The 18280-nt window shown below is 42.1% G+C and overlaps 3 protein-coding genes across 3 annotated transcripts; all 3 read right to left on the bottom strand.

Annotated features, from left to right (window-relative positions):
* Window positions 1-1714: 1714 nt before the first annotated feature.
* On the bottom strand, window positions 1715-2732 carry L3040_004082 (uncharacterized protein; the record flags this gene model as incomplete). The annotated part of the gene is made up of 3 exons (XM_007297127.1): window positions 1715-2268; window positions 2388-2573; window positions 2642-2732. 3 exons carry the CDS (start codon window positions 2730-2732, stop codon window positions 1715-1717), a joined length of 831 nt encoding a protein of 276 aa, XP_007297189.1.
* A 2841-nt stretch (window positions 2733-5573) lies between these two features.
* Window positions 5574-6203, bottom strand: L3040_004081 (uncharacterized protein; the record flags this gene model as incomplete). Its single annotated transcript, XM_007297128.2, has 1 exon — window positions 5574-6203. The coding sequence occupies one exon, from the start codon at window positions 6201-6203 to the stop codon at window positions 5574-5576; it is 630 nt and encodes a 209-aa protein (XP_007297190.2).
* Window positions 6204-15073: 8870 nt separating this feature from the next.
* L3040_004080 (uncharacterized protein) lies at window positions 15074-16484 on the bottom strand (the record flags this gene model as incomplete). The annotated part of the gene is made up of 4 exons (XM_066154108.1): window positions 15074-15331; window positions 15386-15708; window positions 15780-16170; window positions 16260-16484. 4 exons carry the CDS (start codon window positions 16482-16484, stop codon window positions 15074-15076), a joined length of 1197 nt encoding a protein of 398 aa, XP_066011852.1.
* Between the last annotated feature and the right edge of the window lie 1796 nt (window positions 16485-18280).

Raw genomic sequence — 18280 nt, 5'->3', positions numbered from 1 at the left:
GTTTTTAAACGTTTAAAAAGTAATAAAGACTCGAGACGTACGAATACGATAATCTTTAAAGCATATAAATATTAAAAAAAACGAACGAGCGGATAAGCTTATAAATTTAAAAGCAAAGAAACCGAATTAAAATATTAATTTAGCATCGCAACTTACAATTAGCGGCATCCGTACACTTTTTTATAATATATAAAATAAAATACGAAAAGCTTAATAAAGCGCAAGTTTTCTTAAGCTTTTACGCTCGTATCGAAAATAAAGCTTTTTATATTTAATTAAGCTTTTTTCGAAGCTAAAACTTTTACGATATATTTTATATAAATTACTTGCGATCCGAATTACGCACGAAAACTTTACTTAATATTATATTAAGTTTTAATATTACGATGCTAACTTAAAGTATGCTTATAGCAAACGCAAGTCTTTTTTGCACTTAGCTTTTTGCCGATTTACGCAGCGACGCTTTTTTTTTTAATTTTATAAGACTCGATCGCGAACCTTTTCGAGCACGATTTCGAAAGCTTACGACTTTTTTAAAAGTCTTTTTAATAATTCGGCCGACTTTCAAGCTTTTTTAATTATTACGGAGTTCTACTTTAAGCATTGCATTTAATAAAAGTGCTATTTTAATTAATTGATATTGCTTCGTGATGTGCAAAAGCAGACCTGCAATGCACATTGCAGTAACCAGTCTTATAACCTTAATATTCCCGCACGACACTTCGGTAAAGAGAACAAAGTACGCTCCGCTTTATTTAAATTATAAAAGCTCGTTAAATTAATCGCGTTACGAGATTAAGACTTTAAAATAGCGTAATACGCTTTCGAAAGAATTCTTTTTAATATTAATATATTATATTAAGTTTTCTTTTAAAGTTTAAGCTTTTATATTCACTTTTTCTTTTCCTTTTCTTTTATATTCGGCTAACTTTAGTCCGGCTTTGATTCTTATCGCTACGCGACGTAAATAGCTCGCTTTTAGCTAGCTATAGCAGTTTATACTTGCTTAACTCTTTTTTTTATAATTTTCCTTTAATAAAAGGTTTCTTTTCTATATAATCCATCTTATTTATAAAAAAAGAGCGCATGCGATAATAGCCTTCGCTATAGCACTTTGAATTGCTTTCTAAGGCTTTCTTGTATATAACTCCTTAGCTTAATACGTCGCCGTACCTTATAAGAGGTCCCAGGGCGGCAAGCTTCGCCTGCTACCCGCCCGACGTTAATAAATACAACAACAATAACAAATTTACCTTCCCTCCCTTTGCCGTCATATTGAAAAATGGTAAACTACTAAGATATATATATATATTTGCGTTAAGTCTTAGTGCTAGTCGCCAATCTCGTACCATAAGTATTTTACCGTGTATACGTACATATATATAGAAAGAGAGAACACATTGTCCGTATTTCCAATAGACATCATATATGGTAAAGACAGAAAAGAGCTATTCATTACTATTTAAAGAACGGGGGGTGCGATCTCCAGAAATCCAACCCCCCCCCCCTCTCACTTTCACCTTCCCAGATCCTCCTTTCCTGCGATTAGATCGGGTTGCATGTATCTCCCGTGCCCCCTCTACCTCTCTCTCTCTCTCTCTCTCTCTCTTCTCTCTTCTCTACTCTATATATATTATATGTATACCTGCCAGATTGTAGCGAATGCAACATGTCACGCCCTACTCAACTCCGCTCCTCTCCACGCGACGCGACTCTACTCCTCCGAACGGCGCGCCAGCTGGGCACTGCGGCGCATCTTCATGTTGTACTCGATCGCGCGCTTCTTCGCCGCCGAGCTCTGCGTGAAGGCGATGCTCCCGCCGAAGAACTGGGGCGGGCCGTTGCTCATCTTCGCCACGCAGACATTGGTCGCGTCCCCGATCGTGCCGGAGCAGGTCATGCCGGCCGGCATCTGCATCTTGGCAGGGAAGTCCATGACGGCCGCGGTAGAGATACCGGCGATCCCGATACCGGGCACGTTCTGGGGCATGGTGGCGGGCTTGAAGGCCGCCGCGTCGGTGCCGCCCGAGGTGGGGTCGACCATGGCGGAGAAGGGCCCGGCCCCGTCTTGGTTGACTTGGTGGATGGTCATGGAGATCATGCCGTTGTCGTCGGTGGTGGGGAGACCCATCATGGCGCCCACGCCGGCCGCGGCGGCGACACCGCCCTCGACGGTGCCCTTGGGGGTGGCGACGCCCTTGGGGTTGGTGACGGCGGCGCGGCGGTAGAGGCTGCTCGCTTCGTGGATGGCGCGGGCGGTCACGTTGACTGGAGCAGAGGAAGACGAGATTAGCATTTTGCGTTCCCACCGGGGGAGATGGCAAATCCATCCATCAATCAATCGAGCAGAAAGGGAGATCGCAGTCGGAAAGAAGGAGAAAGCTCACCTGGTCCGCTCATGAAGGCAGCCATCACGTTCTTGGCATCGACGGCGCCCTTGGAGGTCTTTCCCAGAGGCATGGCAGCGGCCTGGGCAGGGTTGAGGATCGAAGTGTCGGCCTCGGCCCCGGAGAATGGACTCGGGGAGTCACGAGGAGTACCGTCAATCACGGACAGCGCGGGCATGTTGACATCTGTTTACTCAATGTTTAGCGAAGCGTTGAGGGGATGGAGGGGATGGACGGGATGGAAGGAGACTGACTGTTGGCTCCCTGCACCTCAGTAACGACACCGTGGGAGTAGACGGAAGTGACAGCGAAGGCCACGTAGAGAAGAGCGGAAGAGTATTGCATTTTGAAGGACCGGCCTACGATTTAAATGAAAACGGATAAACAAGATGGGTAATTATTAAAGAAGTAAGGATGTACGGAAGAAGTTAGGATGTACTGAAGGAAATGAAGTAGATTGCAATGAAATGAAGAACTGATGATTTCGAAAGAGGGAGGGCGCCGCCCGCAATATATATATCTTTCCAGTCCTACCAGCGGGTTTCAAGAGGCGGTGTCGAGGATAGCTCAAACGCCACCTGAAGACGCCGCCTTGAAGCCCACTGACTTGCTTCAAACGTGACACCCATCAGATGCCATGGTGAACGAGCCTCAAACCACTCGGAGCATGAGTGGCAAGCTAGGTCAGTGCTCTTGCTGCATCCAAATAGGGTTTCAAACGAACTAATGGCATTCTGATAGGGCAAAGATGAGGCTCCTCCTGGAAACACGTCCAGCAGCAGGGGGACTCGGCTTCCATGCTTAACGCACATCCCTAAGAAGAGACTTGTATGGAAGCTGGATGTGCAAGGCAACCCTGAGTTGTTACAGTAGCAGGCTGGAGTGTAAACTGAATGGCGCTCGGATATGGATGAACGAAATGTTAGCTCCGCACAGACGGGAGATCCCAAACGGGACCTGTAGACAAAGTACAGCTCGGTTTTGAAAGTCAGCCGCAGTCTGAAGCGTCTCAGCGGAGTCCCCGGTATCATCTCAAGATCAGAGTTTCCCAAACAGAGGCAGTATGATCAATGTATAATCTACAAAACACCAGTGACAACGACAACGCATTGCACCCAGCAGCATCATGCAGGGCTTAGCCACCAAAGGGAACTGTCCCAGGCTCAGGATTGTACTTATGCCCTACCCAAGCGCGTGAAAAGATCAGAGCAACGTACGGAGTCATGCAAAGCCGAGAATTCAAATAGTGCATAGATAATAGAGGAAGTGGACAGACGTGACGAAGGGACGTGTTTGTTGTGGTCAGAGCGCCGCACCAAGCCTTCTGTCACCTGTCTACCTCGTGATGCGAGATGTCTGCTCGAATACAGACACATAGGATTGAAAAGCGCGATGATGCGAGATGAACCTCGAAAATCTGCCAATTCGAAATGATGAGATGCCGAGGAGTGAAATGATGTATCCATGATCGAGGAAGTTGACAGACGTGACGGAAGGGCGCGTTTATGATCAGAGCGCAGCACTAAGCCTTCTATCACTTTTCTGCCTCCTGATGCGATATATCCTCTTGGAAACAAATATAAAAGAAATAGAATCGCTGGCATGAAACACGCCTTTGAATTTGGCCATTTCGAAATGGTGCGCAGCCTGCGGAGCATAGTGTTCGGCTGGACGGGAAGCACGAGTCACAATCATTCTTCCCGAAAAGAAGTAGGAGCAGAGATGATAGCTTCTTCCCAGAGGGAAGGAAAGAATACAAATTCCTCTGAGACTTGGTGCGTGCTAAGGCGCACTGCACTAACACGCCTTATTCCTTCCGTACATCGACTGACTGTCACCCTTTGCGTTCGGCTAGGCCTTGGCATGTAAACATCTAGATGAGAATGGAATATCCCAAGCTATGCTGAGACATGGTAAACCAGAGGAGAGAAGTAATCTAACCGCCGGCTGGCCATGAAAAAACTAAGAAAAGAAAAAGGTAGGGAGACGGTATTTGAGAAGCGGGAGCAAAGTCTCCAGACCGCGGTAGAACGAGGCAAGTTCAAGTGCCGAGTACAGTATATACTAGAGAATGACATCCCACGGCTGCGGGGATCTGATTTCAATGTAACAGATATGAAAAATAATATTAAGATGTAATGATACTTACGGAGTAGATGTTGCGCGGAATATCTATAAAGCAAATCCCGCTGTCCTCCCTCGGAATAAGCTTTGCGGGACTAGCGCGCGATCAACTTCAAGACCCTACACGCCAGGTGTCGCTCGGGTGCAGGAACTATGGACCAGAGAGCAAAACATAAATGAAATGCCGACTGGGATGAATAACAGGCTGGTGGATTTATACGAACGTAACATGGATACATCAATACCTCGGAAGACTTAATCCGGGACTCGCTATCACGTGAAAGATGGTTTGATTTGGTATCGCGAAGCAAGGCAGTGAGTGCCCCCTAGGGACTGAGGCTGAAGGTTTCAAGAGCACCGAAAAAGAAAAAAAAGTGGCTCTGAAAATCCTTCTTAGTTGATCGGATAGGGGATGTGATATTGTGGAGGGGAAGAGCTCCGACATATACCCAACGTCAAATCAAGAGATATATATATATATAATCATGGTAGAATCGTAGGTGAAAAGGAGGGGAGAAGAAGGACGTTCGAGGACACTCGATTGTGTTCTGTATGTATGTGTATTGTGTTGTATTGATGGTGGTTCAGGGAGGAACCAACTACTCGTCTATATAGGAGTATGCACGTGACCTAACCACGTGCCTGGCAGAGCAAGAGCATGCGATGCACCCACGTAACAAAGGTGCCTAGCATCAATACTATATACATGGACAAAACAGATACAGACCCCCAAATCCACCACAATATGCATGCGTTCAGTTCACAGTTAAGCAATTAAGTAGGAGAAGAAAGACTTATAAAAAGAGCGGCCTTGGGTTTCTAATGCAGACCAGACACTCCACTTCATGTCACTTGGGCCATGGAGAGCAGTGCAAAGGGAAGTGTCTCTTACGAATCCGCACCCGAGGAATGATCCAGAGATAACAACCATGAAAGTAGTTCGTCAAGGAGTTGGCTTTGTATTGAGGTACCAACTGCCACGTCTCCTGGAAGATGAGTTGCAAAGCTATGTACACCCTATGCACCCCTATCCCTTATCCAGCACCTAACAAAAACTCGCTATCACCTCTGATGTAGCAACGTCGTCTTCGCAGTATCCTTCATTGCAGTAGTATCCCTGGCTCGCTCTCCCGACCTGAATGGGCATTCCACACCCTCCCCATGTGCGTGAAACGTGCAGAACGGCATCTCCCGCGGATCCTGAGCAATGGCTCCTCGAGGCTGAGTCCGCAAAAACTCGACATATTCCAAGGTCAGAGCCGGGTCGTCGGACAGAATCTTGCCCATAGCAGCAGTCGGCCATTGTTCGATGGTTCTTTCAGAAAGTACGAGCCCATTCAAGAGGAAATGATAGGAATACAAGAAGCATTTGCGGAAGTTGCAATGCTCGGGTAGCTGCGACAATGCCGCGGTAAGATGCTCGAGACCAGGGAAGTGTTCCGACTTTATCCATGAGTACATGAGAACGCTGATCATTTCGTCACCGAGCTCTCTGATGCACAGTTTGTCGAGGAAGAGGTACATCAGAATGGTCTGGGAGGTTTTGAAATCGACATCATCTTCCCTCTCCTCATCCCACATCCGGAATTCGTCGGTATAGATCCATCGACAAAGAACGTCGAACATATCAGGATCGTCTTCTGGTAAGTGGGCTTTCCCCGAAGACGCTTCGGCGAACCCGCCGTTGAACATTTTGTCAAAGAACGGGATTTTGCTGCAGAGGAAGTCCTTGTGGATGTAGTAGCGTTTAGATGTGTGACCTTCGCCAACCTCGATCTTAATAATTGTTGTTCCCAGTTCCCTTCACCTAGTAAGTACAACAGACGAATAGACATCTTCGAACATCTTAATTATTTAATACGAAATTTTCAACTTGCTTACAACGACTTGATTTTCATTGTATTCGATTTTTAAGATACGGTTTCCTTAAGAATCCGCTAGAACCAAATCAATAGCTCGTTGCGCTCGCCGCATAGCTCGAGAAATAGTTCTTATCACTTTATCGCGGTCTTTCGCGGACAATAACAATATTAATAACGCCGATTATACACGGCCTTAAGACGTTGCATCGCCGTTTAACTTTACTTAGCACTTTAAGAAAAGAAAAAAGAACGCTGCTATTAATTTGCAGCCTTTTCTTTTCGTATTAAAACGAAGAGCACCGATTATTAATACAGCGACGAAAGCTATCGAAAGCTATTTCGACGATATCGACCGCGCGGCTGCTATTAAACGACGAGTTTAGCAATAATACGCTTCCGCTTCAAATTAAATTATAAACGACCAACCGGACTTCGAATTTCGATATTATACGTAAGAGTTCTTTAAAAGTCTTTTTACGTTTATACGTACTTATTTATACGCAATTACCGAAGCAGCTACTCTTCTTTTTCTTTCGACCTTTCTTTATAGCAGCGAGCAAACGGCTTTTTTTAAGTCTGTTTTATAAGCAGATTCCGCGAGGCTTTCGAAGATTTTAAAAAACTTAAAAGCTATCGCTTAATTAACAATCGTTAAGCTGTTTCGATCCTCTTCCGTTATAAAAATAAGACTTGCAAAGACCCGCAAACTTACGAGCTTTTAAGCTACTCGCAAGTCTTTTAGCGAACAACTTAAAATACGCTAAAACAAGCGAGTCTTGATTCAAGTACTTTCCGCCGCACTTTTAACTCGTTTCGATAGCTACGCCGCTCGTAAAGCTATTACCGATAAATTAAACGGCGTCGATATAATTATTATCTTTCGTTTTAAAGCTATTCGCATTAATTAAGCACTTACTTCGATCAACTTTAAAGCGAAAGACCTTTTTATTATAGATAAAGCTAAAAAAGTATATTAAAAGGTTCTTAAAGCTACGAAAGCGATTATTTCGATTAAATAATATACGTACGCTATTTAAAAGGTTTTTGCTAAAATCAAAAGCTTTTTTAACGAGATTTTTAAGACGGCGGAGTATATCGACGAAAAGATCTTAGCTTAAGTTAAAAGAACTCCGGTAAGCGTTCGCATTTTTTAGCACGGAGCTAACTTAGCGATCGGCTTAACTTGCTAGATAGTTTCTTTTTTAAAAGAAGTCCGCAACTTTAAATTGTTCGGTTGTAACAACTACTTTCGATTAATCGATAAAAAGCAACTTATTAAAAAGTACGACTTTAGTTGCTTCAGCTAATATAACTCGGCTAAATGCATTCGGTACGCACGTTGCTTTTATTATAGCGAGCGAAAAGATTAGCACGACGGGCTCGACGGCAAAGATTATATAGCACTTTTTCGTTATATAAACTATTACGGCTCGTACGAAGCTAATTATAAGAACTGCTTTACGGCTTTTAAGCGAATTAACGGCAAAGTAATCACTTTTATTAAAAAAGAGCTAAGCGCCGTTCGACGATTAAAAGCTTAAGCTTACGTTATTGCTATTGCTTTTATAACGAAAAAGAACGAACCGATTTCGACTTTTTAATTAAAGACTTTTGCTATCGGTATTAACGCGGCTCTTTTTCGAAAAAGACGCGCTTTTACGATGCAAAAGCACGAGCGAGCGACTTCTTTTTAAGCCGTTTTTTTATAATCTTCTTTTTAATCTTTTACGCAAGCTACGAGACTTTTACGTAATATAGCTACGCGCAAAAACCTTAACGAAAAGACTTTAATAAACAGCGCTTTCTTTATTATAAACGAAAAAAAAGACACGTTAATAACGATATCGGACTATTACGTAAACAATACTATTAGCTTATCCTTTTCGTTTATAAAAAGCTCGAGCATTACTATTAGCTAAAATGCTTAAAACAACTTTATATATTAAGTACGCCGATACGGCATTGCGGCACTCGTTATAATCGATAGCTTTTTAAAGAAATCTAAGTCTATTAAGCGAACGTAAGCAAAAGGCAGCTATATTATATTGCTTTATTTTACTTTTGTTATTCGGTAAACATTAACGTTATTTGTATTTAAAAGCTGTATACGCACTCGAGCATTAAAACTTAAAACTATTCGTTTTATAAATGTTATGCTTCGATAAAATCGTAAGATAATTAAAACGATGCTTAATACTTCGTTAAGCGATTACGAATAATAACTTACGTACGTAAAAGCGTAAGTCTTCGCATTTAATAACGCCGTTTTATTCGTAATAAAGATCTTTTATAAGTCGATATAAACGGCTTCGTTACTTTAAACGTTTATTAACAACTTTTAATAGATTCGATTATAAATTATATTATTTACTTCGTCTTTTTTTTTAAATGCTTAATTAAAAAAGACTTTAATATATAATACGATATATTCGAATTAAAAGTTAAGCTTAAAAGCCGAAGAAAAGACTTTGCGGCTTAATTTAATGCTAATAAAATAGATTATATTAAACTTTCGAGCGACTTTACTTATAAAGCTAATTACGTTTTAAACTTAACTTTTTTAAATATCTCGTTTGCTTAAACGATAATTCGCTTCGATCTTTATTTAAGCTTAGACTACGAGACTTAAATTACGATTATCTTTAACCGAAAAGTCGTTCTTTTAAAGCGCTTTTAATACCGAGTACTAAATTAAAACTTCGAGAAATTCGCTTCGCTTATAACGTTAAGCGTAAACTAACTTTTCGATTCGTAAACGATACATTTTATCGAAGAACTCGATCAGCTTGCGATTAGCTTAATTATTGCTTTCAACTTTACTTTAAAAGTTGCGAAATAGCTCGCTTAAAAAGAGCTAACGGCTGCATTATAATAAACGGCAAATTGCTAAACAGCGTATAAGAAACACTTAATAACGCGCTTCGTAATATACAACGGAAAACCGATTTAAAAAACGCAAGACTAGCTCGTTATAATTAAAAAAGTTAAAAAGGCTTATTAAACTTACGTAATCGACGAAGTGAAATCGAATTAAAATTTATATAAAGTTATAAGCTAGTATAAGCTTACTTCGAACTTGAAATCGCTTTTTTTAATAATTAACGACGAAGCTATCGAAGATATTAAAAAGAAAGCGGACGCGTTACGAAAAAGCATTTTTAAACGGTTTAGCGCCGCTAACGACTTCGATTACGATTTACTCGCTAGTTAAAAAAGCATTAGCCGGCTTTTTTAAGATATTACGGTATTATTAAAAAAAGTAAAGTCTTACGTAATTAAAATAATAAGCACTTTACTTAAAACGAATAAGATCACCGTACAATTACTTAAAGCATATTAATAATACGTTTATTACTTCTTTTATAGCTTTTTTAATAAGTGTTTAGCTTTTTATTATTTTTCGAATACGTAAAAGCTCGTTAAAATCTCGATGATCTTTAAAGTAAAAAAAAAAAATAAGACTTTTATCCGCTTTTAACGATCGATTGCTTTGCTTTCGTATATCTTTAAAAGATTAAAGCGCATCGTTACGAAAAGAATTGCGTAAATTGCTTTTATTAACGACGTCTTTAGCTTATAATACGCGAAAGCTTTTTTACAACGCTTTGTATTAAACTTCGCTTTATGCTTAATATACGATATCGAGTCCGTACTTATAGTTAAATACTAAATCATTATAATTATTATAAACGTTTAAAAAGCTTTCGATACGATCTTAACTCGTCGCTTTTTTAAACGTATAACGGAGCAAAGCTAATCGTACTTATTACTTAAGCTAATAAAATCTTTTCTTTTAAATTATAAAGTTAAAGTCCGATTAAAAAAAGAAATTACGAATATTTACGACGTAAAGTGCGGCATTTCGTAAAGATCTCCGCTATTACTAATGCTTTATATGCTTTACTTAATTAAGCTATTTAATTAAGATCGGATATTACGCTTCGAGTACGCTAACGATATCTGCTTATATCGCGTTAATCGCACTTTCGACCGGAATATCGTTATGCTTCGAAACGATATTAATTTTATTATTAAGTAAAGTAACACTTATAAAATCGCTTTCGCTTTAAAAAAGATCGAAATAATGTATTTCTTTTATAAGAAAAGTACGTATGTTTTTCTTTTCGTAATCGATATTATAATTATTTTGTATATTATTATAAATCCGAAAGATAAAAATACATTTGCGATACGATAGTTTAAAGTTTAATTTAATCGTAAGCTAAAGTTTCGTCGACACGTTTAAGAACGAGCAGTTAAAGTTAAAAAAGTCGCTTAGCATATCCGTAATCTCGTTAAGATAATTTACGGCTTTTTTATAGCTTTATTACGCAAAGCAATTATTACTTACGTATTACTTTCGATGCTTTACGGCACGGAAGCGTAGTACGCAAAGCGCTATCGCTTAATCTGCAAGTCCGAAAAACTAAAAGCTATTAGCGCTCGAGTCGAAAAGATAATTGACTTTATTAATAAAACGATAACTTTTATAGCGCGCGAAGTACTTTCGGTTTAAAAAACGATATTAACGATAACGCTCTTTCGAAATGCCGAGCTCTTTTCCGGCGCTACGGCTTTAAAAGAAGCTAAAGCTAAGTTTGCAATAAGATTAAAGACGGTAGACGATAAGCACTTATTAATTAGCCGGATACTTTTGCGAATTCGATAACGCAATCGTAGCGTAAAGATTATTAAGATCTTCGAGATTAAGATTTAAAAATTAAGAACTTTCTTTTTAAACGTTCTTTGCTTTCGCTTCGTCTTTTTGCATTTTATATCGAAAAGCAAACGAAACTCGGCGAACGGTAAAACGAAAAAAAAAGCTGCTATTGCATTCGAAGCATAATAGCAATAGCTTTCGTTAAAAGATATTACGATCTTTTTAAACGAGTTAAAATAATATAATTAAAGCAATCGATTAATAAGCTACGAGTACGTAGTTTATTAAAGACGATAAAAAATAAGCTACGAGTACGGCTTTATCAACGACTGCTTTTACGTCTTTAACGCAAAAGCGATAAAAGCATAGAAAAGCTTCGAACGAATAGTATACGCTTATCCGACGGCGAAACGGATCTAGCTTTGCATCGATAGCATATCAATTATTTAATATTTTCGTAAAAATGCTTTTTTATTATCGTAATAAGCGTTCTTAAACGTTTAAAAAATAATAAAGACTCGAAACGTGCGAATACGATAGTTTTTAAAGCATATAAGCATTAAAAAGAACGAACGAGCGGATAAGCTTGCAGACTTAAAAGTAAAAAAACCGGATTAAGATATTAGTTTAGCATCGTAACTTACGATTAATAGCATCCGCACACTTTTCCGCGATATACAAAATAAAGTACGAAAAGCTTAATAAAGCGCAAGCTTTTTTAAGCTTTTACGCTTGTATCGGAAATAAAGCTTTTTATACTTAATCAAGCTTTTTTCGAAACTAAAACTCTTACGATATGTTTTATATAAACTACTTGCGATCCGAACTACGCACGAAGACTTTACTTAATATTATATTAAGTTCTAGCATTACGACGCTAACTTAAAGTGTGCTTGCGGTAAACGCAAGTCTTTTTTGCATATAGCTTTTTGCCGATTCACGCAACGACGCTTTTTCTTTTAGCTTTATAAGACTCGACCGCGGACTTTTTTAAGCACGATCTCGAAAGCTTACGACTTCTTTAAAAGTCTTTTTAATAATCCGGCCGATTTTCAAGCTTTTTTAATTATTACGGAGTTTTATTTTAAGCATTGCACTCGATAAAAGTGCTATTCTAACTAACTGATATTGCTTTAATAAAGAAAACGAAATACGCTTCGCTTTACTTAAGCTATAAAAGCTCGTTAAATCAACCGCGTTATAAAACTAAGACTTTAAAATAGCGTAATGCGCTTTCGAAAGAATTCTTTTTAGCATTAATGTATTATATTAAGTTTTCTTTTAAAGTTTATGCTTTCGTATTCACTTTTTCTTTTGTACTCGGCTAACTTCGATCCGGCCTTGATTCTTATCGCTTTACGACGTAAACAGCTCGCTTTTAACTAGCTATAGCAGTTTATATATGCTTAACTCTTTTTTTTGTAATTCTCTTTTAATAAAAGGTTTCTTTTTATATGATTTATCTTATTTGTAAAAGAAGAGCGCATGCGATAATAGCCTTCGCTATAACACTTTAAATTGCTTTCTAAGGCCTTCTTATATGTAACTCTTTAACTTAGCACGTCGCCGTACCTTATAAAAGGTCTTAGGGCGGCAGGCTTTGCCTGCTACCCGCCCGACGTAAATAAATACAACAACAACAACAACAATTCACCTAGTAAGTACATTTTGAGGAAGACAAAAGAGTAGGCTATGTTTGAGAACTTACTTAAGGTATGATCCCGTCTGGAGTCCCTTATTCCTTGGTGTATCTATAGCACGCTTCTTCGAAGCCTCCCAAGATTCTATTGAAGCCACGGTTGAATTTGAAATCCGGGTGAGGCGGGTGCGGATTAGACGCGGGATTGCCTTACAACTGAAGATCAAAGACTGGTTTGGACAAACAGTGGTCAGCTTTCTCGCAAGTGGCAGGACGAGGTGAAGTCGGCTTACCAGCGCATCGAGTGCGTACTTGCGTTTCGCCATTATGGACGTTGTAGATGTTGCGGACGTTGCGCTCGGACTTGGAATTTCGATCTGTCGGACTTTTGTAAACAGACGAGACTGGAAAGGCCGGGTCGCGCGAGTGTAAAAGTCTCGTGACCTTCTTTGAGCGACTGTGCCTTGGACTACCATAGAACTCCTTCTTTGTCACAATTCAAAAATAAATCTAACGTGAAATATATATCCTTGAGCTTCCGATCGGGGCCAGGCCAAGAGTATACTATAAATAAGGATGGTATAGAAGGAAAGCCAAGCTCCCTGTTCCGGCCTCTGATACCCAGCTGTGGGTTAACTAGTCTCCATCCCCAAGAAAAACAACAACAACAGTAATCCTCAAGCCTAATATATACCCGATCTTCTTCCCAAGCATTTGACAAAGACAGGTAACCCCCATTGACCAAAGCAAGCAGCTAGATCGATCCCATTTTGGAACTCACAACAAGGACCTCCTCCCTCCTCTCCTGATCCCGACATCCATATTCAGCAGACACTTACAGCCCTTTCGGACCGACCATATCATATACCTGCCACCCACTCCCATCCGTCCAGTCCGCCACTCCTCCAAATTCTCCTACATGCCCAACCCGGCCCTGAACTGACACCAATATCCTGCCTCTCTCCCACTTCCTCGAAGCCCTCTCCCTCTACACCTGCCACGTTGCCCGAACAAAAACGATACCCGTACTTTTCCAAGGATCCAAGTAGCGGAGCACAGCTTCTGCGAAGAACCAGCTGCAAGCCAGGACCACGACGAGGATCTCCTCTGGATACAACCGGACTCGGTAGAGCTCAGGTCTGAAGAGCACTTTTCTTCTCTGCTCGGTTTAATATTCGTATTCCCTCTCACCTCTCATTCCTATTCCCATCCCCTCTCTTGAAATCCAGAAACAAAAAAGACCACCATCACTGTGTGCGTAAACCGAACTGAACCGAACCGAACTGAACTTAGTCAAAAACACTTCTTTCTGATAGAATCAAGAGTGTAGAAGGTTTTGATTCTAGTATGAGAGAGTGCTGAGAGCTGTCCACGTGGGAGTAGCGAAGAGGCTCGTCCGTACAGAGGAATCGGTGAAACCCTATATTCCAATACTTTCTTCGCTATATTGGCTTTCGTTGGGGATGGTGTGAGGGGGGAGGGAGGGTCTGCGGGCTGCCTGTCTGTTGGTTTTTGGTTGGCTGTTGGTTAGCTATTGGCTGTTGGTTTTTGAATTTTGGATTTAAAGCAGAAAGAAGTACGGCGTTGAGGTAGGGATGTGATGCGCTGTGTATGATTTGACTTGATATGACTTGACTTAACCTAACTCAAATCGACTTTCCCTAAGTTAGATCATACACGCTCAGACGAGGAAGAGAATAAACAGGGAGAGATTAAGGTGTCGAAATAAGAAGACGCTTTAATTCGTGTTTATTATACATCAGAAAGGCCGATGGATCCTCGAAGTGAGGTTATATCAGTGTTATTCAGCGGAATTCAAGGGAAGTGGGGGGAAGGTAGGTTGTTTTCGGATTGCTGATGTACGTATGAGGTGTGGTGGAAAGCCATGATGAGTTGCGTTGACAGAAAGATAAATATCCTACTTGAGCTTCTGTTATGCAAAAGCAGATCTGCAATCGCGTTGCAGTATTTCGGTCTTGTACCCCTTTCCTACCTTCCCACAGCTTCTCAGCTGGGAATCGAGACTCTGGGGCTGGGGGAGAGGGGGTTCATATACTGTAGAGGTTTGGTTGAAAGTATGTTGGAAACATCATGTCCTGATATCACATCAAGCACAGCGTTGTGGGAAACCTTCACAAGCAGCAAGAAGAGCATGAGACGACGTCAGATGACACGAAGAAATATTCATCATTCAGTACCAGCAAGCTGCCATGACCTTGTTCCGTCAACATGCAGCCCAGGTCATCAGATCATAGTATCCTCAGTGTACAAATGCCTAGAGACGCCCTTGTGACCATAACCCGCAGGAGAAAAACTCAAGTCGCAGGTGCAACCAGAAATAAAAAGAACTCTGCCACCGGCTAGGCTTTAGAAGCAAAAGTCAGAGGAACCAGAAAACCATTTACCAGTCATAGCTGACAATATTGGCAGCAGCAGAAGCATTGGCATCGTCTGCCCAGCTCTTGCCACCCTCGCCACCAGCAGGAGCAGCAGAAACAGTGTCCCAGTCGGCAGAGGTAGCAGGAACGGACTCCCAGTCACCCGAGGCTTGAATTACAGTGTGGTTTCCTCCGCCACCGTTGCCACCCTCGTCACCCCATCCAGGCGCAGCGGCGTACATGCTAGCACCACCATCACGCTGAGGGCGAGGCGCATTCTTCTGCACATGAATATTAGCATTTGCTCAAAAGCTCTCAGACCGGAGAAAACTTGCCCACTCATCGACCACAACCTGGATAGCCTTCTTGGCCTTATTGATAGTGAACTGGGTACCGATGATATTAACCATAACGATATCACGAGCCCGAGGGCGGTTATACTCGTCCTTCTGCGGCATCTTGATATCCTTGACACCGGTCTCCGCCTTGATCTTTTGGATCTTGGAGCCCTTGGGACCAATGATCTGACCACTGGAACCAGAGAAGATACCGTATTCCTCCTCGATCTCAATGCTGTTGTCCTCATTGCCGCCCTCAGCAGCATCAAAGAACTTTGGCTCAGGGAGCTCTGCAACTTTGGTACCGAACTTGTCATACGCTATAGATGAGGGTTAGTACAGTCGCCAACGATGGAATGGACGTAATAGGCGGAAAGGGAGTGCTGCTTACCATTCATGCGCTTGTGGAGGGAGTTGACCACATACTTCCAGCGAGGAACCCAGTAGAAGACGCCCATGGTTGCAAGCTCAGAGACAATCTTGGTTGCCTTGTCCTTCTCGGCTTCCTCGGTGTTTGCGGCGTATTCTCCCCAGATGGTACCATCAATTCCGTCGCCTTCAATATCAGCATCAGCGAGTTTGACGAAGGCCTGCATGGTTTCGACCTGGTTCTCGTGGCGGTAGGCGTGAACACCGACATCAAGGATGACATTCTTGTAAGCGGTACGGTGCATGATCTCGGTGTTCTTGCTTGGCTCAAGGTCACCAGGAACCAATCGAGCCATGTCCCGAGTAAGGTGGTGGTTGATATAGTTCAGGATCAGAACTCGGCTCTCAGCATCCTACTACAATTCAGCACAGTGCTTGACCATGTAATATACCCAGGAAAAAGAAGAGGCGAGAAGCTGTATATTAGAAGTTGAATATATACCTTTCGGTCATCATCGGCGACGTCCGGATCAAGGTGGAAGAACACTTCCCCATCATCGCGAGGACCCTTCATGAACTCGGCAGCGGTCGAGGGGTTGCCGTCCTTGTCCTCCAGCGCCGCGAAGAGGTTGCCTCTCGTGATGGACTGGGCTCCAGACTTAATGCCAGCAGCCTTCCCAGCAACGGGTTGGCCGTTTTCCTTGCCTGCGAGTGCCTTTTTTGCCATCTTGACGAGCTTTGGAGGGGCGTTGAGGTGATGTCGGGGGATGGTTGCTGAGGTGGATAGAATGGATGGAAGTCGAGATTCTCAGGTTCTTAAGTACAAATTCGTGGCTGCCGAACCAGGACGCACTAAATCGGAAGCACTAATTTTAGTGGGAACCTCACGTGAGAGGCATGAAGGACTCGTACCTGCGACTTGCAACCTGCAACAACAACAACAACGACAACAACAGCAGCAGCAGCAGCAGCAGAATTTAGATTGACATTCGACAACTTGGAAAAAGAACTTCGATGGGTTGAGTGCGAAGGACGAATCTTCTTCTCCGGCCAGGCAGCAAACGGATTCAGATTCGGATTCGGACGGCTGCCTGCATATATGTATGTATGCAAGCACTTCGCCCTTCACCTTCACCTTCACCTTCACCTTCACCTTCACAATGCAAACGGATGCCGAGCCCGTATATCCATCGCTTTAGTTGTTGCATCCTATTACCATGATGCAGCTCTGAAATCATTTGCTGCAGCTCAATAGAGGATGGAGCAGCGAAAAGATATCGTTCAGTCGACTGTAGCCCACATCGTTGCCTACTGCGTCCCTTTTCAACACATTGTCTTATCCTGGGCACGAAGATTCCTACAGCCTTTGTCAGTTCTGTACTTGGCCTGGCATATTCAACAGAGCCAGGGTCTCTGATCTTACACTGGAGAGGCTCTCTGCTAGATGCGAGTGTCCCCCTTTTAGTTCACAAGAGGGAGAGACATGTCTCGTGGAACATGCGATGAGAAAATTTTTGCTGAAATATTTTTTGACGAGTCCCGTATCTTCATATTTTGGCTTCCTTAGGGGATATAGAGGAATTAAAGGGAGTGTGGTAGATTATATGAAGAGTTGTTGCTCCCGTTGGTCTTGTATCTATTATCATTCGCCTGCTTTAAAATATAAAGCCGTTGGATTGACATGTCAAGCGAAAGAGCAAGGTTCTTTTTTTTTCTACCAAACCCTTAGATTTGCGGTACGGTTTCAATATAGTTAAAAAGTCGCAACATAGTAAGTGAGAGAGCGAGCGAAAGCGTTTGCCAGATTCTGCGGGGAACACTGCGGAAAGACATTATCTTCGGCAAATTTTAAACTGAAACTCAGGGCAATGTCAGCGACATCGTTGCACTCCCTGCGTTTCTTATTGTTATTATCGTATTTATTGTCGTCGGGCGGGTAGCAAGCGGAGCTTGCCGCCCTAGGACCTCCTACAAGGTACTGGGACGTGCTAAGCTAAGGAGTTGTATACAAGACGTCTCTAGAAAGCAATTGTAAAGTAGTAGATCAAAGGCTGCTATCATCTGCGCCCTTTTTTTTACACATAGAATAAATCATAAGTGACAGAGAGAGCTTTCGTCAAGGACAGAAAACCAAAGAAGCAAGCAAGGCAGAGACTGCCGCAGGTAGCTCGAAAGCGTAGCTATGTCAGAGTCGCAGAGCGACCAGCACTGCGTCTGTGAGGATCCTGGCAGAGTTGCTTTTCGAGGCCGATGGTAAATAAGCTGACTTGTTCTGCTCTTCTTGTGCTCCTCGGGATATAGGGGCTGCGTATGTACTTGCAAGGTGGGCTTATGCTTCGGAAGAGGATTGTAACTCTTTGGTCATTCCGAGTCGATCAGCTGGAGGCGTCTTCTTTTTGCTCCTGCTACTTCTGTGAGATCTTCTTTGCTATATGTATTATTGCGAGAAGGCAAACCGGTAAGCTACTCTCGTGAGATGTTGTCTGATTCATGTCTTATCACGTTTATACCTATTAAGTTGGG

The sequence above is a fragment of the Drepanopeziza brunnea genome (assembly GCF_022702325.1).
Source record: "Drepanopeziza brunnea f. sp. 'multigermtubi' strain 214-2 chromosome Unknown ctg6, whole genome shotgun sequence".
NCBI lineage: Eukaryota > Fungi > Ascomycota > Leotiomycetes > Helotiales > Drepanopezizaceae > Drepanopeziza > Drepanopeziza brunnea.
The sequence above is the reverse complement of the archived record's forward strand: the minus strand, read 5'-3'. Positions and strand labels throughout refer to the sequence as shown.